This window comes from Podarcis melisellensis (assembly GCF_964234715.1).
Source record: "Podarcis melisellensis genome assembly, chromosome: 7".
NCBI lineage: Eukaryota > Metazoa > Chordata > Lepidosauria > Squamata > Lacertidae > Podarcis > Podarcis melisellensis.
The window spans coordinates 9,164,233-9,191,069 of record NC_138539.1 but is presented as its reverse complement, the minus strand read 5'-3'; the positions used below and the strand labels follow the sequence as shown (position 1 = coordinate 9,191,069).

The 26,837-nt window shown below is 42.1% G+C and overlaps 1 protein-coding gene across 2 annotated transcripts in view; it reads left to right on the top strand.

Moving 5' to 3' along the window:
• KHDRBS3 (KH RNA binding domain containing, signal transduction associated 3) overlaps positions 1-26,837 on the top strand; it is a 109,497-nt gene that overhangs the window by 42,259 nt on the left and 40,401 nt on the right. For both annotated transcript variants that reach the window (XR_014170353.1, XM_081918943.1), the window contains exons 2-5: positions 3,929-4,050; positions 14,636-14,752; positions 21,834-21,980; positions 25,374-25,513. Coding sequence is in view for 1 of the 2 variants with exons in the window: in XM_081918943.1 (XP_081775069.1) it covers positions 3,929-4,050; positions 14,636-14,752; positions 21,834-21,980; positions 25,374-25,513 (526 nt within the window). In the remaining variant the exon portion in view is untranslated. The remainder of the gene's footprint in view (positions 1-3,928; positions 4,051-14,635; positions 14,753-21,833; positions 21,981-25,373; positions 25,514-26,837) is intronic.

Here is a 26,837-nt window from a genome sequence, read left to right as displayed (position 1 = left end):
AGGGAGTCTTCTCTTCTCATGAGGTGGCCAGGTATTGGAGCCTCAGCTTCACGATCTGTCCTTCCAGTGAGCACTCAGGGCTGATTTCCTTCAGAATGGATAGGTTTGATCTTCTTGCAGTCCATGGGACTCTCAAGAGTCTCCTCCAGCACCATAATTCCAAAGTATCAATTCTTTGGCGATCAGCCTTCTTTATGGTCCAGCTTTCACTTCCATACATCACTACTGGGAAAACCATAGCTTTTACTATACGGACCTTTGTTGGCAAGGTGATGTCTCTACTTTTTAATAATAAATAATATTAATTACAAGAGTTTCCATATTTTTCCGTGTATAAGACGTCCACATGTATAAAACAACCCCTATTTTTTTTACCCAAAATTAAGAAAACGCACTATGCACTCTCCGTGTATAAGACGACCCCTTATTTTTAACTTCAAAAATTTAGGAAAAAATATAGTCTAATGCACAGAAAAATATGGTAATCGTGATAGCCCTCTATGGCTGCATAGAAGAATTCTGCTGAGTAGCGTAAAATGGGAATGGCAAATTTTCTGTGAATTCCCCACCCCCAGTGCTTCATATATCCGTGGAAAGTTTTCCATTTTTAAAGGTTCACACCGTAAAATTCTTTAGCCATAATCAATGAATGCTGATGCAGTTGGACCAGTGGGCAGATGCCAATACAGTGTTAGGTAATTTTGGTAGTTTTTTAAAATTACATTCGTTTATCCAGGTTATCATCCCTAGGAAATGTAGGAGAGAATACATACACGTTTTACTAATTTGTAGGCAGAGCCCGAGGAGCACAGAACAAAACAACAGATGTGCAGAACGAGCCAAATCGAAGTCTTGATTCACTGAACTGGTTGTGCAGCTCACATAAAAACCCAGGCTAAAATACTTGCTTCATATCAAACTTGCATGTGGAACCCAAACTTAAACTAAGCATCTTCATTTTTGTTTCACTCTAGCAAATATAAAGAGTTGTGCATCATATCCTTTCTCAAGCTGATAGAAATGAGGATGTTTGCATAAGTTGTGTTGCGTTTTAAGTGTTTTGAGATACTTAGAAGGAGTCGCCATAGTGCCTAAGCCAGGCATAGGCAAACTCTGGCCCTCCAGATGCTTGGGACTACAATTCCCATCATCCCTAGCTAACAGGACCAGTGGTCAGGGATGATGGGAGTTGTAGCCCCAAAACATCTAGAGGGCCGAGTTTGCCAGGAGCTATGCATGTGTGGCATTGTAGTCAAAACAAGTGCAGGCTATTCTGAAGGCGTATGTGCCATTTGATTTGGACCAAGTCTACCTAGGCTAGCCTTCTCCACCATGATGCCTTCCAGATATTTTGCCTCCTGTTGACCATGCCAGCTGTGACTGACCGGAACAGTAGCCCAAAATGTCTGGAAAAGGGCATTGAATTGGGAAAGACTGACCTAGGCTCAGCCAATTTAACACTTTAACAATTTAACAGTTTAACACTGTTCTCTCTTTAGTATCTGTAGGGCTGTTTCAATTTTAGGATTGCTCTTCTTCCAAGGAAATGCCAACTCCCCCAGGTTTCTATCATATTCTTGAAAACATTTTTTTCTGCTGCTTTTTTTTGGGGGGGGGGAATGCTGATCCGATACGATTTGGGGTTTTTTAAGTTTAATTGCATACCTGCAGTTGTTTCACCCTTAACGTATTTAGGAACTGGTTTCAGCTTAAGAATTCTTGGGGGGGGGGGAGAAATAGCTTGATAATGAAGCAAAACAGCAGATGTTTGCACTTTTGCTTATTACACGGCTTTTGTGTGTGTGTGCGTCTCTGTCTATTTCGGTCCTGTTTCCAAAATAATGTTTTCTGGCAAATACAGTTACGTTGGCAGTTGCGGAGGTTGGCAGTCCTAACTTCATTTTAGGAGAGCAACCTTGCCTGCAAGTTTGACAGTGGGGTTCCAAACTGAAGTTAAATTCCTAACTAAAATAAAGTAGCCAATAAAAACTTTGTGGCCATTTACTCTGCCTCGTCTGTTTTGAGGGGAAATTCTGAATATGTGTGTTGCTGTCAGCTGTGTACTGCATTGCCCTGAGGCAGGTTAGCAGTGTCTCACCCCCAGCTTGCAATATAGGGATAATAACACCCATCTGTCTTAACAGAGCAGTTGCAGGGATTACTGCATGTGTCGCACTTTGATCACGACTATGTGCCTTATAAATGCTAAGTGCTGTCATCATGAATGTGCCTCCATAGGTACAGAATGGGTTTATTTTAAGGCTGCCCTCTTCACATGGGCTATTTTACGTTCTAGATAAGATACCAAAGCCTCAACAGAGGCCTTTTTGAGTTTAATGAAGAGTTTGGGAGAAAGCGGAACAAATGATGGCTAAATATACTTCTCCGTGATAATGAATATTCATTGTATCGGCGCCATTAATGAGGTACTTAGGAATACTGTGTTCAGGTTTAGCCCTTGTTAAATGGCGAAAAAAACTATTTGAGAATAATTGAAGAGTTGTGTAGGATTAATTCTTTCCTTTCTCAAATCCGCCTGTTTCTAATTTGGAACTGCAAAGTTCTGAACGTGCTGACAACTTTCCTTGCCTCTTTTAGTGTGTATGAAGTCTTAAATGTCTTTAGGCAGCAGCTGATTAAGGCCCAGGAATAGAACGCTTTCCTCTTAGCAGGTTGAAGAGCGTATGGAAGGAAGTAGTTTTACACAGCGTGCGTTAAATCTAAAAGAAAGGAACTGTCCCAGAATTTCTTTGTTGGGCTTAATCCAAAGGTTCCCTTCCCATGATAGAAGGCTACTTCCAGATCCGGCCCAGCGCTTTGTAGGAAGTAACAACACATAACCTAAGCCAGGGGTCAGCAACCTTTTTCAGCTGTGGACCGGTCCGCCGTCCCTCCGACCTTGTGGGGGGCAGGACTATATTTTTTTTGGGGGGGGGGAAATGAACGAATTCCTATGCCCCACAAATAACCCAGAGATGCATTTTAAATAAAAGCACACATTCTACTCTTGTAAAAACACCAGGCAGGCCCCACAAATAACCCAGAGATGCAGTTTAAATAAAAGGGCACATTCTACTCATGTAAAAACACGCTGATTCCCGGACCGTCCGCAGGACAGATTGAAAAGGCGATTGGGCCGCATCCGGTTGCCTACCCCTGACCTAAGTGGAAAACCCCTTCCAAGAGCCCAGTGAGATCCTGACATTTTTTGGAGCTATGGGATGTTGAGGGTCATTTGGAAAATAACAGATATTGGGGATGGGGAGCTGGAGATTGGAAGGCCCTGATTTTGAGCCCTTTACAGCATATAGTATTATTGAACCCCTAACAGGAACAATGCATTGCAATGCTTCATTGTAGGTTCCACTTGGTAGCTGCTAGATTAGATTACTTCTTAAAAAGGAAAGACAGAGGATTCATTCGCTTCCCTGACTATTAAATTGTGCGAGTTTGAGCAGCAGTGAAGAAACCAACCAGATAAAGGCATATTTCCACCTCCTTTTTTATAAAACCTCAAATCTTTGGCCCATGTGATTTCCAAGTGTACCTGGAACCATGAGGACAGATAGCCATAAATTGCAGTGGAATCTGGGATTCAACAGCTGTACTTTGCTCTCCGTTGCTTAAATCAAGACAATGTACGTAAGCAGAAGGAGCATAGCAAAATGCAGTGGTGTATCCATGCAGATTACATCCACGGCACCCCCTGTTAAAGCAACCAAGTATTAAATGATTTCTGAAGGTGCTTCTGTTATCCACAGAACAGAGTGCTTGACTTGATAGACAAACAGACCAGACTCCTGTGCTGTGTTACTGTGAGATTTTTCAAAATTGCCCCGAAGAACAACTTTTACGTAAATCAGAAGACAAGTTCAAAGCAATTAGGGGAAATTAACGCTGAAAACAAATTGTGTTCTCTCTGTTACAGAAATTGAAAAATTCCAAAAAGGGGAAGAAGGCAAGGAAGAAGAAAAGTACATTGATGTAGTGATTAACAAAAATATGAAATTGGGACAGAAAGTATTAATTCCAGTAAAACAGTTTCCCAAGGTAAGTTCAGTGTCATTACCACCACCTGTTTTGCTTCTGATCACTTTGGATGTTACGGGCAGTTTGCTATCTATCTATCTATCTATCTATCTATCTATCTATCTATCTATCTATCTATCTGTCTATCTATCTATCTATCATCTATCTATCATCTATCTATCTATCTAATCTATCATCTATCTATCTATCTATCTATCTATCTATCTATCTATCTATCTATCTAATCTATCATCTATCTAAAGCAGCAGCATCCAAGTGGACCCACAAGAAGAAAAAAAATCCACCATAGGGCATCTATTTGGCCAAAAACTTGTGCAAACGTTCAACTTTTGCAGAACGGTTGTGGGGTGTGTGTGTGTGAGAGAGAGAAAACAGAGCGAGAAAGAGAAAACATGCTTTGCTGATAGTGAAACCCTCTCTGTCTGCATCTTATTTAATAAGATGGTGTGAGAAAGGAAGCAGGCTTAGGTGCAGCTCAAGTGTCAGGTTGCACTGAGGCCTCTAGGGATGCACAAAACTACAATGGTTGCGCCTGGATCTTTGCAAAAGCTGGCCATTAGACAGGTCTGTCCTCGTCCGAAACGCACAGGTTCATTTCCGGGCCCCTCAGAACTGTGGGAGAAATCCTCACGTTCTGTAGGCACGAGGAAAAGGCGAACCTGATTTTGGGTGTGTAAAAACTTGCAACTTTAAGATCCAACTCACTACATTATTATGGGAGTTCTGTAATCTAAACCCAAGCGTGGGGAACCTCCTTATGTTAAGGCCCACTCCTCTTTCTCTCTCCCGTTCCCTACTGGGAAGGGGCAGGTCTGAACTGATTGCTTGCAAAGAACTCTTTCAACCCCACCCAGTTCCTTTTTGGCTTTTTATGCCACCCCCCCAAAAAAAATTTCTCCACTCTTAGACATTAGGCAAAGGGCTGGATGGATTCACTTTGGTAGAGTACCGTATTTTCCGCCATATAAGACGACTGGGTGTATAAGACGACCCCCCAACTTTTCCAGTTAAAATATAGAGTTTGGGATATACTCGCCGTATAAGTCTACCCCTCTTCCAATGCACACCAAATAAAAATTTAAAAAAAAAACAGTGTCCAGTCCGGCTCGGAAATCCGCTCTACTTCCCAGTGGCTGGGGGCTTCTGGGGCCAATTTTCAAGCATATTTCTGCTTCATCTAGAGAGCTTGGTGTCCTCTGATTTAATTTGCTGTTGTTTTATCCTGTGGTGGGGAGTTGCTGCAGGAGCTGCTGCTGTAGCTGGCGTATAAGACGACCCCCGACTTTTGAGAAGATTTTCCTGGGTTAAAAAGTAGTCTTTTACCCCAGAAAAATACAGTAAACTTGTAAGGCCACATGCAATCTTTTGCTACTACGTCATTAAAAATATTGTTATTATTATTACTATTTAAATTTCTATACCACCCTTTATCCAAGGATCACAGGGCAGTTTACAATAAAAACAAAATTAAGGTGAAATTATAACATGTATATCTTGATACAACAAAATGAGGCTATTTTGCCTTATACAACCTGATAGGTCACTTTTTATTTTACAGGGGTATTTTGTTGTATCGAGCTGGGTACTGATTCCTTTGTAATGAATAAATTTTTGCATGAATATTAGGGGTTTGTTTTTTTTTTTAAAAAAACCAGGCTTTTGGACCCTTTTTGCCGACAGTGACTCTGCTTCAGAAATGAGTTTTGTTGAAGCTCCAGTGCCCAGGCTGTTTGCAAGCTCACTTCTGTTGACGAGTGAACACTGCAGATGAATTATGCAGTTGGAATTATTATGAGAGCAGTCCTATAGCAAGGTCAGCAAGGACCAGCGGGTTAGGATCCAGCAGACCTAAGAGTTGTTAGATCAGAGAGTGGTTTGTACCTAAACCAGCCTTAGAAATTCTCTTTCCCCATCATTAAATGAAACTCATTCATCCCATTTGTAGCCTACGTTTCCTCCCCGGAGCTCTAGGTGGCATACATAATTTTCCTTCTCCCCATTTTATCCTCATTGAGAGTCAGTGGCTGGCCCAAGGGCACTCAGTGAGCTTCATGCCTGAATAGTTATTTGAACCCTGGTCTCCCAGGTTCTCGTCCAACACTCTAACCAATGCACCACACTGATTCTTCTGCATGGCAGTAGAATTTCCTGATTTGGTTGTTCATGCCTGGTGATTGAGTATATGAGTTGAAGGCCTGTCCCTTGGCTCTTCTTGGTTCAGGGAACAGATCTCTCAAGAGAATCTCTCATAATGAGGAAACAACCTCCCCATTTGCTGAAGATTTATTCGGGAGCGATTCTCCTGCTAACTAAGGGGCTCCCTCAATTTCCTTCAGTGATTCATGTCATTCCCCGTGTCTTGCATTTTTAGCCTCTTTTGAGGATGTTGGAATAGATGGATGGTTTTCACAGTACAGGAAAGCAAAGAACTGGAGTGTCCCAAGGATCTGTAGCACATTTTTATAATAGCAATATGGGACATACATTAAATATTGAGACTGGAGACTATTTACTTATTCATTAACGAACTGGAGTCAGTACTAAGCAGCTGGGCAGCCCCAGTAACTGAAACATCTCTGCTGAAAAGTTACATCCTTTTTATACTGGCTTTAACTATTTGGGTTTTCTGCAAAGTAACCTAGCATTTATAGTTTGGTGAGGGCCCATAGAATATTCTTCTGGGGATGCTTAGCCAACATCACAGAACTTCAGTTCCCAGAGTTCACATTAAGCCAGTTTTAAGTCTTTGGGACGCGGGTGGCGCTGTAGGTTAAAGCCTCAGCGCCTAGGGCTTGCCGATCGAAAGGTCGGTGGTTCGAATCCCCGCGGCGGGGTGCGCTCCCGTTGCTCGGTCCCTGCGCCTCCCAACCAAGCAGTTCGAAAGCACCCCCAGGTGCAAGTAGATAAATAGGGACCGCTTACCAGCGGGAAGGTAAACGGCGTTCCATGTGCTGCGCTGGCTCACCAGATGCAGCTTTGTCACGCTGGCCACGTGACCCAGAAGTGTCTGCGGACAGCGCTGGCCCCTGGCCTCTTAAGTGAGATGGGCGCACAACCCCAGAGTCTGTCAAGACTGGCCCGTACGGGCAGGGGTACCTTTACCTTTACCTTAAGTCTTTGGCAGCCTTCTCCAACTTGGTTCTTCCAGATGTTTTGGGCTCCACTTCCTTCAGCCCCGAGTCAGCATTACCAAATGATAAGAGAGTATGGGAGTTGAAAGTTCAAAACATTTACAGGGCATCAGGTGGTGAAGCTTGGTCTATGGTACAGATACACCCTAAGAGTTGTTAGGTCTTTAGACATGTTGTAATTGAGCCACTCCAGAAGCTTATTTCAGATTTCCTTTGTGCCAGTTATTTCTTAGGAATATTGCTGACACCTGAAGAGATGAGTACACAAGTTCATTGTTTTACTGTTATGTGTACTATGGCTCTCCATCATTCTTTGAAGAAGAGTTCCAGCTTCTGTAGCATCTGATGCATCCTAGTAATAAGTATCAAGTGAGCAACATGAACAGGATATCTCTATTGATATCAAAGGGAATGCAAGTTCAACAACTGCAATTAATTATGCATTGAAATCTATATTTTAGATTGTAAACACTATTCACAGGGCTGTGGTTATGTGGGAAGACTGCAAAGAGCAGCATCATTATTGCTGTGTATCTTCAAAAATGAAAAAGAAAAAGTCTTGGCTTTCCAAATTGCTTGCATCAGTAACAGAGCTGAAGTTTAATATTTCCTAATTGATATTTTGGGTCTGTATGAATGTTCTGCCTTCAGATTTATATCTTAAAGTAGCTACTTGACATTGTGATATAGATTTCTTGCATGGTTTACTGTAAATGAATAATTCCTCATTTAGGAATGCATTGAAGATTTATTTATATTGCTTTCCCTTAATAGCATACCTGGCTGTGTATTTCAGACGGCTCTATTACTGCAAAAGAAGCCTTGTAATCATTAAATCATGACAGGGTTTGAAATATATTGACCACTGTTCCATTAAACTAAAAAGCAGATCTTTATGTAAGTTAACTATGGAGCACCATTTTAAGCTATGATTGTTTTCTAATAAAATGTGGGAATTGTTGACAAGGCAATACTGATGTCTGGAGGGTTCTCCCCCCCCCCCTTCGGTGCTTTTTACTAATTGTTTGAGGCTACATCTACCAAAAATAAAAGCCAACAGCAGCTGCCCTCACCAAATTGTCATTACTTCCCTCAAAGAATCCTGGACATGACACTTCCTAATCTTGACGTTTTGTTGGCTCCCCTGTAATTTCTAAAATTCCATGGAGAGGTCATGATAGTTAAGAGCCTGTGCAAATAGAGTACACTGTCGGATCGGGCCATTCCCTCCACTAACTGCTCCTTGCTCACTTACTGGGCATATTCCCACACCATGGTGGGCCGTGGTTAAGAAGTGGACACGGAGCAATGGATCCAAACTACAAGAAAGAAGATTCCACCTAAACATTAGGAAGAACTTCCTGACAGTAAGAGCTGTTCGACAGTGGAATTTGCTGCCAAGGAGTGTGGTGGAGTCTCCTTCTTTGGAGGTCTTTAAGCAGAGGCTTGACAACCATATGTCAGGAGTGCTCTGATGGTGTTTCCTGCTTGGCAGGGGGTTGGACTCGATGGCCCTTGTGGTCTCTTCCAACTCTATGATTCTATGTTTATCATGATCATTCAGATCGTTCCCTCATCACTCCCCCAGAAGGATCAGGTGCACAGCCTGGGAGTCATTTTGGAGCTGTCCATGGAGGCTCAGATCAATTCTGTGTCCAGGGCAGCTGTTTACCAGCTCCATTGGGTACGCAGGCTGAGATTGGGTCACCAGAGTGGTGCATGCTCTGGTTATCTCCCGCTTGGACTACTGCAATGTGCTCTCCGTGGGGCTACCTTTGAAACTAACTAACTAATCCAGAATGCGGCAGCTAGACTGATGACTGGGTCTGGTCGCCGGGACCATATAACACCAGTTCTAAAAGATCTTCATTGGCTCCCAGTACGTTTCTGAGCACAATTCAAAGTGTTGGTGCTGACCTTTAAAGCCCTAAACAGCCTTGGCCCAGTGTACCTGAAGGAACATCTCCACCCCAAACGCTCAGCCCGGACACTGAGGTCCTCCTCCAGGGGTCTTCTCCTGGTTCTTTCACTGCAAGAAGCAAAGTTACAGGGAACCAGTAATGGTGCCCACCCTGTGGAATACCCTCCCATCAGATGTCAAGGAGATAAAAGAACTACACAACTTTTAGAAGACATCTGAAGGTGGCCCTGTATCAGGGAGTTTTTAATGCTTCATGTTTTACTATGTTTTTATTTATGCAGTAAGCTGCCCAGAGTGGCTGGGGAAACCCAGCCAAATGGGGTGGGGTATAATAATAATTTATTAGCTCCTTATGAGAAGCGAACAGGAACAAGCAAACCACAATCCTTGGCTTGAAGTTGGATTCAAACCAGGGATCATGGTTTGTTTTGCTCCAAAAACACTTGAAGTCAAGGCTGGGTCTTGGCTAAACAAAGGATTTTGTTTGTTCCTGCTTGCTAGCAGGGAAGAGGAATGTGGGAGTGATGCAGGAACAATCTGCAGCCCTAATGCCTTCTCCCCTTTACCCTGTGTCAGTAGGGCATCTGGTGTTAATGTCAAAACTTCTTTAAAAAGAAGAAGCTAGCATTGAGTGACCCTGTAGTTTCATTGGCCAAGGATTAATGTTGGACACATGCAGTACTGATGAAACAGGAAGAAGGGGAACTTGTGAGTGAGCAGGAAGGTGTTAGGGGAAGGGGCCCATGACCCTGCAACCTATTCATGATCACTTAATGGCTATGCTAGAATTACATCTGCATCAGCCTCGCATGAGCTTAAAACTAGTTGAGGTTTATATTATAAAAGTGGCTGAAAAGTAAATTCTGTGGGTCATTTTTGACACAGTAAAAGTCTTCTTTACTGTCCTGGTGAGCCTTTCTTACAGCTTGTTCCTACATGGTGACAATCGATTCCCCATGTCATGAAATCTCAAAAGAGGGATTCTTATGCAGCCTAGATAGCTCAGTTGGATGTGATTCTTTACATAACAGTGGATGCTAGTTCAGTGTGTTGATGGATAATAGTCTGAGTTCCTCAAGAAGCTTGGATACAAGGTGACTTCCCATTGATCTTCCATAATATTTACTGATTAGAAGAGCTTAGTAAGAACATAAAGGTCCTTCTGGATTCAACTGAAGATCCACAAAGTCTAGTGTTCCGTTTCCTGAATCGGACATTGCCCCTCTGATTCTGGGTGTTCATTCAGCTATCTCAGCTAATGGCCATCAAAGATCTCCCTCTTGTCACCTGTGAATTTTGTCCCATTCTTCCTGAAACATGGCATTATCCTGTGGAAGAGTCAATAATCCATAGGGTGAATAAAATCTTTCCTCTTGTCTGTTCTGAAGAGACATCTGATCAACTTCATTCTAATTTCAAGTATTATATAAGAAGGGGATTCCCTGGCATCAACTCTCTTCAAGCACTTGTTATTTTTATACCTTTATTATGCCACCCCAACAGTCACATCTTTAACTTAAAAAGCTTCAAACATTTTATCCTTTATAGGGAAGGTTCTCTAGCCCTTTGTTTTTGTTGCTCTTTTCTATATATCTCCTGGTGCTGTGATCCTCCCTTGGAGATTTATTCATTTAAAAGATTTCTTACCCAACCTTCACTGTGTAAGGTTCCAAGGCAGATGACAGCAATAGAATATACAATTATGAAAACCAGCTAAAACCATTGCAATAATTAAACCCACCCTGAATGGAACAGGACAATAAGAGAGGGGGTGGCTAGAGCTATATATTGTATTCCAAATGCAGTCACACTGTAGATATGAAATCTGTAGAAATAAAAACCTGTTTCATTACATCTTTCACTGCTGGAACACTGTTGGAGCCGACACTTTCATTGCTCTCTCTACTGTGCCTCAAAGATCTTCTTAGGTAGTCACAGCCAGTTTAGATAACATCATTACATCTATAAAGTTCAATTCCCCCCACCCCACTATGCATCATTTTACACTTGTTGAACCTCATTTCTCCTCTTCTTGCACCTTCACCCACTTTGAAGACACACTTCTGGAGTCTTACAGGCTACCTTAGATTTCATGATTTATTTGCTGGCGTCAGAAAATTTGGCTATTCTACCACTCGCCCCTGACTTCACATTGTTTATATCATTGGCCCCAGTACAGAATCTTGGGGGGATTCCTTTGATTACCACTGTGAGAACTGTTTGTCCTTTCCTCTGTTCCTTAACCAGTTACAAACCTACGAGGCCAGGAACTGGTTGAAGAACAGGAGCAAGAGAATAGGCTCAAACAGCTTTTCTTCTTCTTTTTTAATAGTCTGCTTAAAATGGAAACTAGGGTGTGGGTGGAGAGGCTGCAGAGAATATCCTAGACCTGCACGTAGAAGAGAGTTTTTCCATATGCACAGTCTTAACAGGAATGCATGTTTCTTAACAGAAATGCACAGATGCATTTCTCGCCATAACGATTACTGATAACCAGACTTACATTGACACAGTTTCAAGTAAACTTTTCTGTTAAGAGGTATTGTGTCAGTCAGGTGACGTCTTGCAAATCTTTCCCCTCACTTACTGCCTGTTGGTATGTCGTGATACGTCACGAGAATACTCTTTCGGCATCGATTTTACACCACTCTTTCTCTGTTTACACTCCCTCCTGTTTCAGTTTACCTTAGTTGAGCGTTCCCCCGATTCATTAGCTGCTGATATTCATATGGGCATGGACATCTGAACCAGGGCTTGCACCAAAGGAACTGATGTCCATTAATTGCCTTGTTTTTCCTCCAACTCTAACATTCCCATTCTTTCCTAGCTGGAGCCCCATAATGGTGCATGTGAAGTTACGATTTGTTTGTTTGTTTGTTTGTTTGTTTGTTTATTATTGGCCTTATCAAGCATCACTTTAACTTTCAAAACATTGAACCACATTTCCTATTTTATTGCCCATGCACCCATTTTGGAGAGATCCTTTAGATCTTCACGGTCCCTTTTTGTTTTTTACCCCCATGAATAAAGTGACTCATCAGCACTGGGTCCCAGAACAAGTCTCTTGCGGGGAGCACTACCTATTAATGATCCATTCTCAGAACTCTCCATTTAGTAGTGATTCTTGTTCTTTAACCAGTTACTAATACACAAAAGGATCCGTCCTCTTCTTTCGTTATAATTTTGAGTGACGGACTTTCTGAACCACTTCTTTCAAAGTCCAAGTATATAGCATCTACCAGGTCACCACTATCCAAATGCTTTTTGATATTCCAAAATGCAAAAACAGCAAAACAACCCATCCTTCCAAAAACAACTCTTAAAATGTTGGTGAGATGGCATTGACCTTTGCAGAAACTATGCAAATTCTTATTCAACAAGACCTGTTTTTCTATATGATGGATGCTCCTTTTTCTTCAATACATTTTCAGACTATTTACGCCCAGATGAGTACATATTTTGACTGTCTTGTCTTGAAGGATGGTTTAAAATATTCTCAGTTTGGGGGGAAAAGTCAACCAGTGTGAAGATCATGTACTTGCTGTTACCTTATTTGGATTGAGGGAGGAGGTAAGTTGGGCAAATACCACACCAGCTCAACCACCCTGGTGTCAGAGGCTTATGCACTGCAAGTACAACGCAGTATAAACTGGTTGATACTTGTCTTGACAGAGATGACCTCCCGTTTTAATAATGTACTTTCCACAGTAATTTGGTTACCAGTTAATGTTGCTACCAACCATTGCCTGTGTGTCTGCAGTTAATGGACGTTTCCCCTTAATTTTGCATGCCTAAATTGGCCTGATGTGTTAAGAGAGCAGAGCTCTGTAGGTGCTAGCCTTTTTGAGCCCGCTTCCTCGAGGAAGCCTCCAGGGATTAAGTGTATAGTATCTGCAGAGATCTCTTTACTGACTTCTATTATCCACAGAGGCTTTTCCTCTTCCAATCTACTCAGATATTGAAAGGAGTTGAACTCAATCAGTCACTCTTAAAGGCTTGGTGTACAAAAACGGCAGAGTAGCTTCATTGCAAGATATCTCCTAATCTTTTAAACCTGATGGAGCGCTTCCAGCAGCTGCTTGGATGTGGGGAACAATTTGAAGAGGCCAGTGCTAATCCTGTATCAGTTGTTAAGAAGTTTCAGGGCTGGATTTCTTGCCAGTGACAAAGGAGTGAGGGACTAACACAAAAGTTACCCTGGTCCCCTTCGTGGTCAAGTTATGTGCTAACCTTTAACAAGCTTAAGGGAAGGAAACAGGGAGGGCTGTGGTTAAGATTGCTTCCTTATAGTGATGGCACCAACCTCCAGAGTTTCATGCTTTTGTGTTTTGAGCATGCACACATGTCCCCACCCTGAGTTGGGCATTTTTGAATTACGCTTAGCACTGCTGCAGTTCACAGTGAGCATGTGTGCATCGATTTAGTGGGGAAATGTCATGTGGCAGAATGGGCTGGAACGAGTGCCACAGCTTCCATTCAATTCCAATCTCCTTAAACTTAGCACACTAGTTTGAGGGTAATCGAGGCTGTTTGGGGCTGCTGTAAACACACGTACTTCAGCCCCAATGTGAACTCTTAAAAACTGTTCTGCAAGCTTCCCTTGGAAGGAGGAAGTGTCTTCTGTGAAAGCTATTTCTTGGTTCACGCTGTGGTGCCCACAGCCCGTTCCTCCCACAGCTCCTTCCAGTCCCTAGAGAAGCTTCACAAACGTGCTTAATTTTTGTGTGTTTTCGTTTCTTAATTTAAAAATGTAAGAACAGAAATGCACACATTGTTTTGCCAAACAAATGCAGACGCACTTGATAGCCCTGTTGTTGGTTTCACACTTAAGGAATGAGCGTAGGAGCAAGGCTGACTGCTGAGCCAGTTTTAAGTTTACTGCTTTGTACGTTTGCCAAAGTTCAAAGCTGGAAGGAAGCTGGGTTCACACAGCTGGAGAAGAACATAATGGTTTGGAACCTTAATCACAAGTAGAAGGGAACTCATGGGACTTTCCCACAACAGCTGGAGGCACCTTGCGAAAGCAAATCCCACCTGTAAGCAGCCCTGCACGTTCCAGCTCACCAGTTCTCATGATCCCAAGACTATGTCTGTCCAGCTTCCATAGGAATCCACGAAGCAAAGGGGTGTCAATTGACGAATGCTGTCTGGATTGGGGGCTGTGGTCTTGTATGGATGCTGCTGCTTTTACGTTCCTTCAATTTTCTTCTTCTTGCCTGTGTCAACTGTACTCTTTATGCAGTCTTCTCCTCTCCCAAAACTTTTTAACACAGTTACTGCTCAGCGTGGAATAACCACAAAAATGATGGTAGCTTTGTTTTCTGTGTCTTGTTCCCCCCCTCCCCTTTTCTCTTTTTCCAGTGGCTCTAAAATTTACAACCCAATACCCTTCTTTATTTTGCAGAAACAGCCAAATGCTGTTTTCAGCAACATTTTTCATACCTGGCATGAATCTTAAGTCACTCTTACAGCTCCTCAGCACTGTGGATAGTTTTTTATTGCCTTTTTTGTTGTTGCTTGTTTTGTCTTTCAGTTCAACTTTGTGGGGAAACTTTTGGGCCCACGTGGCAATTCTCTGAAGCGCTTGCAAGAAGAGACATTGACAAAAATGTCAATATTGGGAAAAGGATCCATGAGGGACAAGGCAAAGGTAAAATTGCTAGCTGAAGATCATTAGTGTGCACTGTACTGCTGTGTGTGCCTTTCCTCACGGTTTCTAGTATAGTCTGGGGAGATTCAAAGCAAACACAAATCAAGGTGTATATTATAACCCCTTCTCTTGAGTTCTGCCTACATGCTGGCCCTCCGTCTATGGTATATATTCCTCACTTCAGAGGAAATCTCCTGTGGCAATACCTTCTTTATGGATTCAGGCAGCTGTATCGCTGGAGTATAATGGCAGGCTCATGGTGGTCTCTGAAACCAGCAGCCGCCCTCTTTACCTGATCACATCTAGCAGTGAAGTAGGTGATGTGATGTCACTGTGCTGCATGCTTTCCTGTCTACTCCACTTTGAGGTCCGCCACTTGCGAAGGGTGGAGACAGTTGCGTTGCAGCGATGCCACATCAAACACGTTGTATTAGCGAGCCCTACCAAGGGGTGAGGGGGGTTGGGAGACAGGAAATGTAAGGCTGTTATTTTCAGAATGAGGCACGTTACTCCTTCCTGTATCCAGGAGTAAGGAGGCCAGTAAGTTTATTCCGTGGAGTATTGGGGAGAAGAGTTGGAGGGTCCACGGAGGCCATTCTAGTCCAGCCCCCCCTGCACAGTTCAAGAAATCCAGAGCTAGAGCTTGTAGCAAAATACAGATGTCCAGCGGATGTGAAAACACCACTACTATTCCGTAGCAGAAAGTGTTAGTAGGAGAAAGGGCTATAGCTTAATAGTAGAGCAACATTTCCATATGCATGTGGTCCCAGGTTCAGTCCCCAGCATCTACAAAGTAGAAGTGGGACTGTCCTCTGTCTAAAACCTTGGGGAGCTGATAGCTGGATGGATCAGTGGTCTGACTCTGTATAAGGCAGCTTCCTATGTTCCTATATCACCCACTCTGTTCATTAGGAACCTATCAATCTCATTCTCACCCACCCACTACCATTTTGTACCATAAAATGGGCATTCTTGATTTCTTGTGATTGTCCTAAGACGCTCTCAGGTGTGTTGAAAGCATTTACACCCCACCCTTCAGCCAAAAGGGATCTTAAGAGTGGCTTATCAGCCTTACAGTCTACAACCAGCAGCGAAATTATGCACCATCTATACAAGTTTGCTTAATTTGAATAATTGTTCAATGCCTTCTGAGATCTGCCTTGTTAGTGTCCATACTATCTGCTTGAATTCTGCACTGATTCAAATTGTAGAGGCTCCATGCTCGCAGAAGTATATATCAGAAGTGCAGTGGTACCTCGGGTTAAGAACTTAATTCATTCTGGAGGTCCTTTCTTAACCTGAATCTGTTCTTAACCTGAGGTACCACTTCAGCTAATGGGGCCTCCCGCTGCCACCGCATAATTTCTGTTCTCATCCTGATGCAAAGTTCTTAACTTGAGGTGGTACTACCGGGTTAGCGGAGTCTGTAACCTGAAGCGTCTGTAATCCGAGGTACCACTATATAGTGAATGGCCATTATGATTATTAGAGTGTGAGAGTGTCTTAAGCTCTCGGTCGTGTTAAGTCCTACTACTCATTTGCTTCTCATGGAAGAGCTCCCCGTTGTATTGGTTGAAAATCCCGAGTAGAGCAATGCTTGGAAAGTTCTCTCTTGTATCTATTACTGGTTTGCCACAATTATAGAACCAGATGTCTAAATCCCACTTCATTGGCTGGACATTTCAAATACAATGCTTTTCAGCTATTTTTATGCTTATCCTTCATATGAATAAGCCAAGTGTCTTTGCAAAAAACAAACAAACAAAATCATTCTTTTTTTCAATTTACTTGGCCTATGCACATTACCAAGACTTTATTATCTTTTTAATGTGCAGTTTTGTTTTGAATTCTGAGTGCTGCTTTCAGATAATATTGGGACATGCAGGATCGTTCACGAGACTTATCTTTTTCCACTGCTTTGTTTAGTCTTAAATTATTCAGGAGATCGGAGCTTGTACAGCTTCCCAAGGGAGATTATTAGAGTCTAACAGATCTCACCGTTAAGAAGGATTTTGTGATAGCTGCCTTAGATTTCTCAATTTTAAATTTCTTCTTGCTGGCCTTACCCCTTCTGCCTCCGGACGTCCTTAAATTACTCATAAGCAAAGAATTATCTTCATCTTTCAAAAGCTTACGTCATTATATGCAAGCAAGACAACCTGCTGCTAAAACTGTTGAATACAAATATTGAGCCTGAAGAATTTGCAACTTTATTCTATAAACAGGAGTGGGGAGCAGGCACAAAAAAGGGGTAATATTGAGGGAGGCTTTCATTTATATATGTTTTGCTGTTCCTTTTATTACCAGCTTTGACAAGTTTCAGACAGCTAATTATGGCGTGTTAATTCCCCCTGCTCTGAATTTGCTAATCAACTAATCAGATTGCTTTGCTTTTCCATCCAATTTAGGCAGCCTGAATGCTCTAAATTTTACAACAAAAAGATTAGTGGCAATAAGCTGGTGCTGATTGTCATTTCTAAGTAACTCATAATTACGACACACCGAGAGCAAACACAAGAGCTTTTTAAAAGTCAGTCAGTCAAAACTTCTATTTGTGGACCTATTCAGCTCAAGAGTATTTTTAACACTTGCTAAATGGAACAAGGGATACTGTTATGATACCTTAACATGGCACAGACAAACATGTCATTTCTTTGTAAGTTGGAGAGCCACAGCGCATAGTGAAATATGCTCTGCTTAGTATGGAGTTGTACATGGTTTTATGCACGGGGCTGCCAGCCTTGAACAGTGTTCAAGACCCCTTTCCCACTTCTCTCAGTTTTATTTCTTAAAATCTATATCCATTTTTCTTAGTGTTGAAAGGAAAAATCTACAGGCAGTATGTTACGCCATTCCCAGTAAAGAAATCAACACCATTGTTGCTTTACCTTGTTCTGACCCAGATTTCCCAAACTTTGGTCTCCAGCTGCTTTTGGACTACAGTTCCCATCTTCCCTGACCACTGGTCTTGCTAGCTAGGGATGATGGGAGTTTTAGTCCAAAAACAGCTGGAGACCCAAGTTTGGGAAACACTGTTCTGACCAATGGTTGCAGCAAGATAAGATACTTGATCGTAAAAAGATGGACCAGCCCATCTAACTGCAGTTATCTGATGGTGATTTCTCGGTCCACGGGAGCATTTCCCCCCCTGGTTCTGAGGTTGCTTATTTTGCCTCTCTTCCCTTCCTGCGTAAAAGTGTGGGACAGACAGGGACGTAGGACCCTAACAGACTTAATCTTGCTGCCACCACCCTTTCAGTTCTCCATGGTTCACCTTTTGCTTAACCAATATGGATTCTGAGGCTCAGGGGCATCTACAGAGCATCTGTGCATCTCCGTTGCCAAGCAACAGAGGCAAGAAAGATGAAGCAGAGCGGAAGTAAGGTACTTGGCAAAATGGAAAGCGGAAGAAAAAAGTTGGAGCAGAATGAAAGCTGCTGGGTGGGGAGTCATCGGCAGCCCAGGAGAAGAATAGGAAAAAGACTTCCCCAGAGCTTCCAGCTCCTGTTTTTTTAAGCTCCGTTCCTTGTGGTTGAAGCAGAGGGCAGAACCTGGTGGATCAGCGAGTAGAGTCTGGCAGGTTAGCAGCACAGCCAAGATACAACCTGACAGGTCATGGGTGAAGTGTGTTGCAATCTTGTCTTGGGTGGTAAAGCTTGTATTTCATTCTAGTTGAACTGCCAGAAGAGTAAGACGCTTGGCTGGTTGGCAACTTTATTGGGCAGCAGGGCAGAAGAGAAATTGAACTTCCATTTCTGATTTCAAGAAAAACAGAATTGCTGGTGTTAAAAGTAGAGTGTGTATATGTGTGTGTGTGTGTGTGTGTATATATATATATAATAAATATATATTTATTATGTTATATAATATATATATATATATATTTTCTAGGAAGCCTCCATCAAAACAAAATATAGTCTTAATTTTATTGGTTCAGCATGTGGTTGGCTACCATCTAACATTCTTCTAGAGGAGTGTGGTGAAGGGTTAATGGCTGACCGAGCACATTGACAGGCATGGATTTCTTTTCCAGGATACAAATTTTCCCTTAATTCTACACAGTGAGAGAGAGCCCATGTATGATCACTTTTTGGGGTTGGATGACTTTAATCTACTATTGTTTTTCCAATGCCTTAGGGGTTTTGCACATATGACATGAAAGTGATGACCATACTTTATATTTTGTTCCCAAATTCTAGTATTCAGAGGCATACACTGAATTTCCATTTAACTATCATGTTTCATAACCATTGACAAGTATGTCCTCTGTGAATTCACCCAATCCTGCTTTAAAGTCATCATCCCTGACTATTTGCTATGCTGGCTGGGGCCAATAGCTTGAATTCAGTAAATTGATTCTGCCCAAAATCTTACTCTCAATGCTTGGTACCACTCACTCTAGAATATAGCTATAATGGAGAAAATCACACATAATTCAAGATATGGACAAGGACTAGAAGCTCCAGATACTTTTTATGTGATTTGACATTCCTTTATACAGCAGAACCATCATTTTCAAGACCACCCTTGTCACAAGCCTGGCAAATCTAGAACTATACTTGGTGATCTGATACGGTTGATAGTATTTACTAGGACTTTGTTATTTTAACTCATTTCAGCTACTCATTCTATATGCCTATTTTATGGTTTTATTTTTCATATTTAATTTTTTTTCTGTTGCAATTGTTTCCCTTTTTTATATATACATTATAAAATGAAATGTTAATAAACTTTACCCCCTCAAAAAAACCCAACCCACCCTGATTCTGAGCTCAGAAATTTTCAAGGTTGAACATTTCCCATTTACCCATGCAGTCCCATGTAGTTCTGCTCCTTCTTCCACTTTCCTTTTCGATTCTCACTGGTGGAAGGTTCCAAGTGTTTTAGGGAACTTCCTTGCTGTTTTCCTGTGTGCATCTGGGAAGTAGCAAGCCATTGCCTTTTGGTTTAGGCCAGCTCACTGGGAAGGCCAAGTCCTGCTAAGGGAAGGCTTTTGGGAAAGTTAAGCTCCTTTCCCTTGGGATATCCCTAAAGTGAGCTTGAAAAAAATGCATGTCTACCAGTGTCATCTTCTCTAGTCTCAATTAGTCATGTGGGCTGAAGTGGTGCAGCAGTTGCAGAATATTTCCCTGCTCTATGGGAATGGGTGGTCCTAAAGGATCGCTGTGGGCGGCCAAGTTAGTTCATACCTTTTGGTCTAAACCAGGGGTCAGCAAACCTTTTCAGCAGGGGGCCGGTCCACTGTCCCTCAGACCTTGTGAGGGGCCAGACTATATTTTGAAAAAAAATCATGAACGAATTCCTATGCCCCACAAATAACCCAGAGATGCATTTTAAACAAAAGGACACATTCTACTCATGTAAAAACATGGTGATTCCCGGACCATCCGCGGGCCGGATTTAGAAGGTGATTGGGCCGCATTTGGCCCCCGGGCCTTAGTTTGCCTACCTATGGTCTAAACCAGCCTTTCTCAACCTGTGGGTCCCCAGATGTTGAACTAGAACTCCCATCACCCCTAGCTAGCAGGGCCAGAGCTCAAGGATGATGGGAGTTGTAGTCCAACAACATCTGGGGACCCACAGGTTGAGAACCGCTGGTCTAAACCCCAATCCTTGGTTGCTTCTGGAGTGTATTGATTTCATTTGCTCTGCTTGTTTTGTTTTATGTGGCACCCCCTACCTTTCAGAGCTGGGATGGCTAATAAACTATACCCCTCCAGATGTAGGTGAACTACATCTTCCATCACCTCTGATTATTTGCCATGCTGGCTGGGGCTGGTGGGAGTTGGAAGGCCGGCAGCATCTTGAGGGCCACTACTTATCCATCATTGATTTAGACTAGAGGAAGCCTTCATAAGGCAGCTTGCATTGATATGGGGGAAAACAAACAACACAGCTTTAGAAAAATCCAGTAACTCACATATGCACATAATTTGAGTCGGCTTTCGCTAACCCTGTGCTCCTCCAGAAGCTTTGGGCTACAACTGCCATCAGCTGTAGCCAGCGCAACCATGCTGACTGCGGCTGATTGGCATTGCAGTCCAGAACATTGGGAGGGTACCAGGTTGGCAAGGTTAGTCTAATGTTGTTGTTTTTTCTCATTGAGCTGGATTGTAAGCAGTTAATATAGTTCCCAAACAAGGGACTCCTCATGCTGACCCACTGTCCTTGTATTTAATCAAAGCCTTCCACCCTGTCAAATAGTTATTTTCCAAGAAAACTGCTTGGAGGTAGGGAAACCCACAGTTGATGTAATAGATACAGTAGCTCAATGTATACTCATTAATGATTTTCATTGGCCAGCTTGAGCAAATAAATGCAGGATTCCGCTTGTTCGGGGCCTCTGGTTTTGCTTTAGAGATCAAGGAGGTTGCTCGATATTTATTTTCTAATGTCTGCTGCATGTTGGTTGAAAGTCATTGTAGACTCACCACATTGGACTTGATCTGAAAGATTACCTGAAGCTTCTTCACACATTGTGGATTAGAGTGTCTTGACTGTGGTTCCTACTAGATGTACATATTTAGGGTAAGACATGTTTGGTTGCCTCAGTCATGCAGATGCATGCACTGTAATGTATAATGTGTGACCGTGTATGGTGATAGACATACTTCAAACAGTCAGCGCAGAACTGAATTAGAAGAGTCATATAACAATACGGTAGATAACTGTAGTGCTGAAATGCCTCTTATGATAGTTGTTGTGTTAGGACCAAATGGAATTTCCACACTTGCTAGTCTGTGTGGACTTGCTAAGAACAAAAGAAACAGACCACTGGACCATATAGCTCAGTATAGTCTGTACTGACAAGAGGTCTCAAATGTTTTAGAAAATAGTTTTTCACATGTGCCTTTCCCTTTGTCTTGAATAAAACAGGCCCAGGAACAATCCTTTGATTAAACCATAAGGTGCCAATCCATACTGTAAATTTTAATTTCCAGCCTCGTTTCGGTTGTACATCTACAATAAATAAAAAATGAACTATCTTGAAAATGGAATCCATTGATGAAAGGCTTGCTCTCCCTTTTTGCTTCCTTTCCCCCATATGATGAGTTTATATGTAACTTTTCTGTCTTCCCAGGAAGAAGAGTTGAGAAAAAGCGGAGAAGCAAAATACTTCCACCTTAACGATGACCTGCATGTGTTAATTGAAGTGTTTGCCCCACCCGCAGAAGCATATGCCAGAATGGGGCATGCGCTGGACGAAATCAAGAAATTTCTCATCCCCGTTAGTACATATTGGAATCTCTTTTATTTCAATATTTACTGCACATGAAGAATCAGCTTTCATGAATTTTGCCTCCCCAACCCACCCCATAAAATTTTCTGGTTGGAATGTAAATTTCAATTTAAAGGACTCCCTTGGCCAAAACTTGGGTGAACATCTTGGACGTTGTATTTCCGCAAGACACTCCTGGTAGAAACGTGATTTTCTTCCATTGCAGTAGCATAACAATATTTCCCCCACCAAACCCACAAAGCCCTAAGCTGTCACCAGGAAGAATTCAGGCATGTGTGTTGTGTACCATCTGCTCATGGCTAGAAACATATTAGAGCTGTTCTGCCATCATGGAAGACAAAGAGCATAAGATACTGCCCTGTGCAGAATCAAAAGCATCCCTTGAAATTTCTGCACGTGCTACTGTTTTCTTTTCAGTAGACAATGTGCCTCATCCCATTGCAGTTTTTGGGGACTTAGCATCCACATGTCACAGTGCTCCATCTACGTCCCTGTCTGTTCAGTGATGGAAAGTACTAGTGGGGGTTCTGTGGATTTTGGTTAATAATGTCTACCCACATTGGGTAGAATTTCCTGCTCATAAAAAGCTTGCACCAGGACTTTAGCATCAATGCATCAGCTTCCAGATAAGAAATTTATTTGCTACTTAGTAGTGTTTCCTGCCAGGCTTACAGTTTTGTTGGAGCTACCCACTTTGTTGAAAAAGGATTTATGTTTTACCAGACTTTGTCCTTCTGATTTTGAAATGATTGATAGATTAACCAGTTTTTCATTAGGAAATTCCTGTAAGCTGCCTTGATGATGATGATGATAATTAATAATTTTATTATTTATACCCCGCCCATCTGGCTGGGTTTCCCCAGCCACTCTGGGCTGTTCTCAACAAAATACTAAAAACACATTAAAATGATGGTTTGGGAAAGCAGACTAGAACTTTTTTTAATGAACCTGAGCAAACCTGCTATCAAACATGGACCAGCTGTAGCCCCAAGCCTCTACTGAAAGAAAATTCACAAAATTTTTGCTCATTGGGTATCTGTTATGTGGCATCCTTAAGAGCTTTGTTCCCCTTTAAAATTCATACTCCTAGGTACTATTGGGCAACAGTTATTAATAGCCAGCATGTGTGCATCAGTATATTTTGGCAAGCAAAAGCTGTGCTTCAGTACTTGCTGTTGTATTAATGCAATTATTGTGTTGTTGTGGTTTGTGTTTATGATATATGAGTGTCTACTTCAAGTCATTTTAACACCTGGTGAAAATAGCTAAGAGCTTACGATGGGGTTGGCGCAGTTATAATCCCTCCCCCAGCGCATTCAGTGAATACAGTATTGAAGGTGTGAAAATGTTTTTGTTTTATTAAAAATTATTATTAGACTAGGATGCGCTGATGAAGTTGTTCATAGGAGATTTGTGTTAGGTCACGAACCCATCACCAGAATTTCTGGTAATTATCTGTGTCGAGCCTTCAGCTGCAGTTCAGATAATCCATTTGGTAGCAAGTAAAGAAGAGGTTCGCACAGACCTGCGTTTGCTCATTTTTTATTTAAAAATGCACAGTAAACAATGTGTATGCAGACCTACATAGGAAACTAGGGAGATTATTTTAGATCTCTGCATTGCCTTCTCTCTCAGCTTCACCCAATAGTCTTTGGAAGACATTTGTTTTAAGAAGAAGGGAGAAAAATCCAGTCTGTTCCAGTTGTTTGGTTAATGAACTGTTTAAAACCCTAAATTCTGCCAGGATTACTAGCATTTTGAATAAATCTCTTCAGTGGGAAAGGAAACCCACACAGAGCAAGGTTTGGAGTAAGATGAAAGGAGCTATATTGGACTCTGCCATCCCTGTTACTCCTTCACACAGCGCTATCTAACTCAATTATAGAATCCCCTGGAATAGAAATTGAACTCTGAAGTGCTAACATTAGCTCGCTTATCTATTTTTGTGTGTCCTGGGCAAGGAAGAGTGTGTCCTCTTTGAACATGGAGGAGTGCTCATTGCTTTGAAGTCCTCCATACGGTTGAGAGGAATCCTGTGAACTATGAAATAACTTTGTTTTGGATTTTGTAATACTCTTTGAAAAGGGAACTCTGTGGAGAGTAGGAAAGTTTACTGCCAGAATCTTATTTATGACTTAGAGCTCCCGGCTGGGAATCTTTTGAGTATTGGGTATTTTTAAGTCAAACCACTCTCAAACTGACAGTTCAGAGGAATATGAGTAAGGAATTCAGGCAGGTTATCCATCTGGAAATAGTTATAGTGATAATAATAGTAGCAGAAATAATAATAATAATAATAATAATAATAATAATAATAATAATAATAATATTTAACCTTATGCTAAACATGACTACTACCATATTATATCTTCTTTTGGGTAGATTTATGCTACAGTTTGGGACTTCTTTTAACTTGGTCTGCATATGTGCATGTTTAATTTGTAAATCCGTTGATGCATAGACATTAGGTCAAACCCATAGTTTCATGAGGGTTCCAGGTTCTGTTGACATAACTGTGCTTTTCCTCATACAAGGGTATTTTTTCTTGGGGGGTGTTTGTGTGTAGGGGTATTGGAATTAACGATTCCATCAATAGCAATCAACGATGACAAGTAATTGGAAAATCAATCCATTGGTAGAAGCAGTAAAAGGGTAAAGGGGACCCCTGACCATTAGGTCCAGTCGTGGCCGACTCGGGGGTTGCGGCGCTCATCTCGCTTTACTGGCCAAGGGAGCCAACGTGCAGCTTCCGGGTCATGTGGCCAGCATGACTAAGCCACTTCTGGCGAACCAGAGCAGCGCACAGAAACTCCATTTACCTTCCCACCGGAGTGGTACCTATTTATCTACTTGCACTTTGACGTGCTTTTGAACTGCTAGGTTGGCAGGAGCAGGGACCGAGCAACAGGAGCTCACCCCGTCGCGGGGATTTGAACCGCCGACCTTCTGATCGGCAAGTCCTAGGCTCTGTGGTTTAACTCTGTCACGCCTAGCCTGTGAATTCTAAAAGGCATATGGAAAATACAATGTCGTGCTGGATAGACTTTGATTTGATTCATCAATACATTTCTTATGTTCTTGACACTTGCCTCAGCTCCCTGACCAAGATTCAAGAGAAGATAGTGTGTCTCAATCTTGGCATCAGTTTAATAAGGCCAGAGATAAAATAATTTAAGTGACTTCTTCCATCCTACAAGGAATGTATTTCAAACTTTCCCATTAAATCAGCTCAGTAAAAGTAAGTCTGTGCCAATCCTGTGCCCCTGTCTTTAAGACTGTGTAAGGAAAATTTGTAGCAGGAACAAATCTAAAATGTCTTAGGTATGTGGTATAAGTATCTGCAGACATGACTGAATACCGTATTTTTTCTTTCCTGTCTAGGACTACAATGATGAAATCAGACAGGCACAATTACAGGAATTAACTTATTTGAATGGTGGCTCAGAAAACGCAGACGTTCCAGTAGTTCGCGGAAAGCCTCCTTTGCGGGCACGGGGAGTGCCAGCTCCAGCATTGGCAAGGTAGCGGGTTGCACTTTTTTGCTTCTGCACAAATGTTTAAGCAGCTCCATTTTTCAAGTCTCCTCATGCCACTCACTCAAGCCACACTTCCAGGCATATTTATATTCTTGCAGATGGGGAACTGTGGCTGTGTGACCCTGTCTTTAATTCAATGCCACTTGGTGAGTTTGGGGTAGATGCAGGCTTGAACCCAGGTAAACCCATAAGTCATCAGTTTTTGTATTTGTTTAAAGAAACAATAAAAAATTGTCTTTAAAAAAACTCAGTGGTAACCAACATGGGGATCTTCCAAAATTTGCATCATCCAAAAACTCTTGGAAGACATGAGGTTGCCTGCCCCTACCCTACATGTTTAGCCACACATGTGAAACCATTATCTGTGGAACTCTACAGCCTCTCTGTAAGGCTTTTGCAGAAAGAAACCAGATTTGCTGGTTTATATATACTAGAAAAAAGCATGGAATTAATGGGGTCATACCTTCCCTACAAAGTGTTTTCCTCTTTACCAGCACTTTGAGTATGTTATTTTTGGGAGGAAGTGCCAGCTGTGGGGGGGTGGAGGGGGAAAATGGACAGTTCTCACAATGGAGGAATGTAAGAAGTAGAGATCTGTATTGGAACCTGTGCTCTTCCTGTTCGGAAATGATTTAGAGCAGGGTTTCCCAAATTTGGGTCTCCGGCTGTTTTTGGACTACAATTCCCATCATCCCTGGCCAATGGTCCAGCAAGCGAGGGATGATGGGAGTTGCAGTCCAAAAACAGCTGGAGAGAGACCTGAGTTTGGTAAACTCTGATCTAGAGTTAGATATGCCCATGTTTGCAGATAACCCCAAATTATTCAGGGTGGTGAATACAAAAAGAGAGCAGAAGAGCTCTGAAAGGATTTCTCCGAAGTGGCGAATGAGGATTAAAATTGAAAATGTCATTGGTTTGTGAGTGGTGCAGAGAGGGAAGGAATTACTGATTTCACATAACCTTTGATCTTTGATTTTATTGTTATTCACGTTTTATACCATATTTTATGCTGTTTTTTGTAGCATCAATTAAGTGTTTTAAATTTGTTGTTAGCAGCCCTGAGCCCAGTTTTCTGAACCAGGAGGGGCAGGGTATAAAATTATTATTATTTATTTTATTATTATGGAAGGGGTCTGGGCTGCTGGTGACTGACTATCTGAAGGAGATTTCGGATTTGTGGTGGAAATATCAAGCTAGGTTGCAACAGTTGTGAGAAATGCAAACGTCGTGCTAGGAGTCATGAGGAAAGGGGTTGTAAAGGAAACTGCCAGTGTCACAATGCCTGTATACAAATCTATGCGGCAACTAT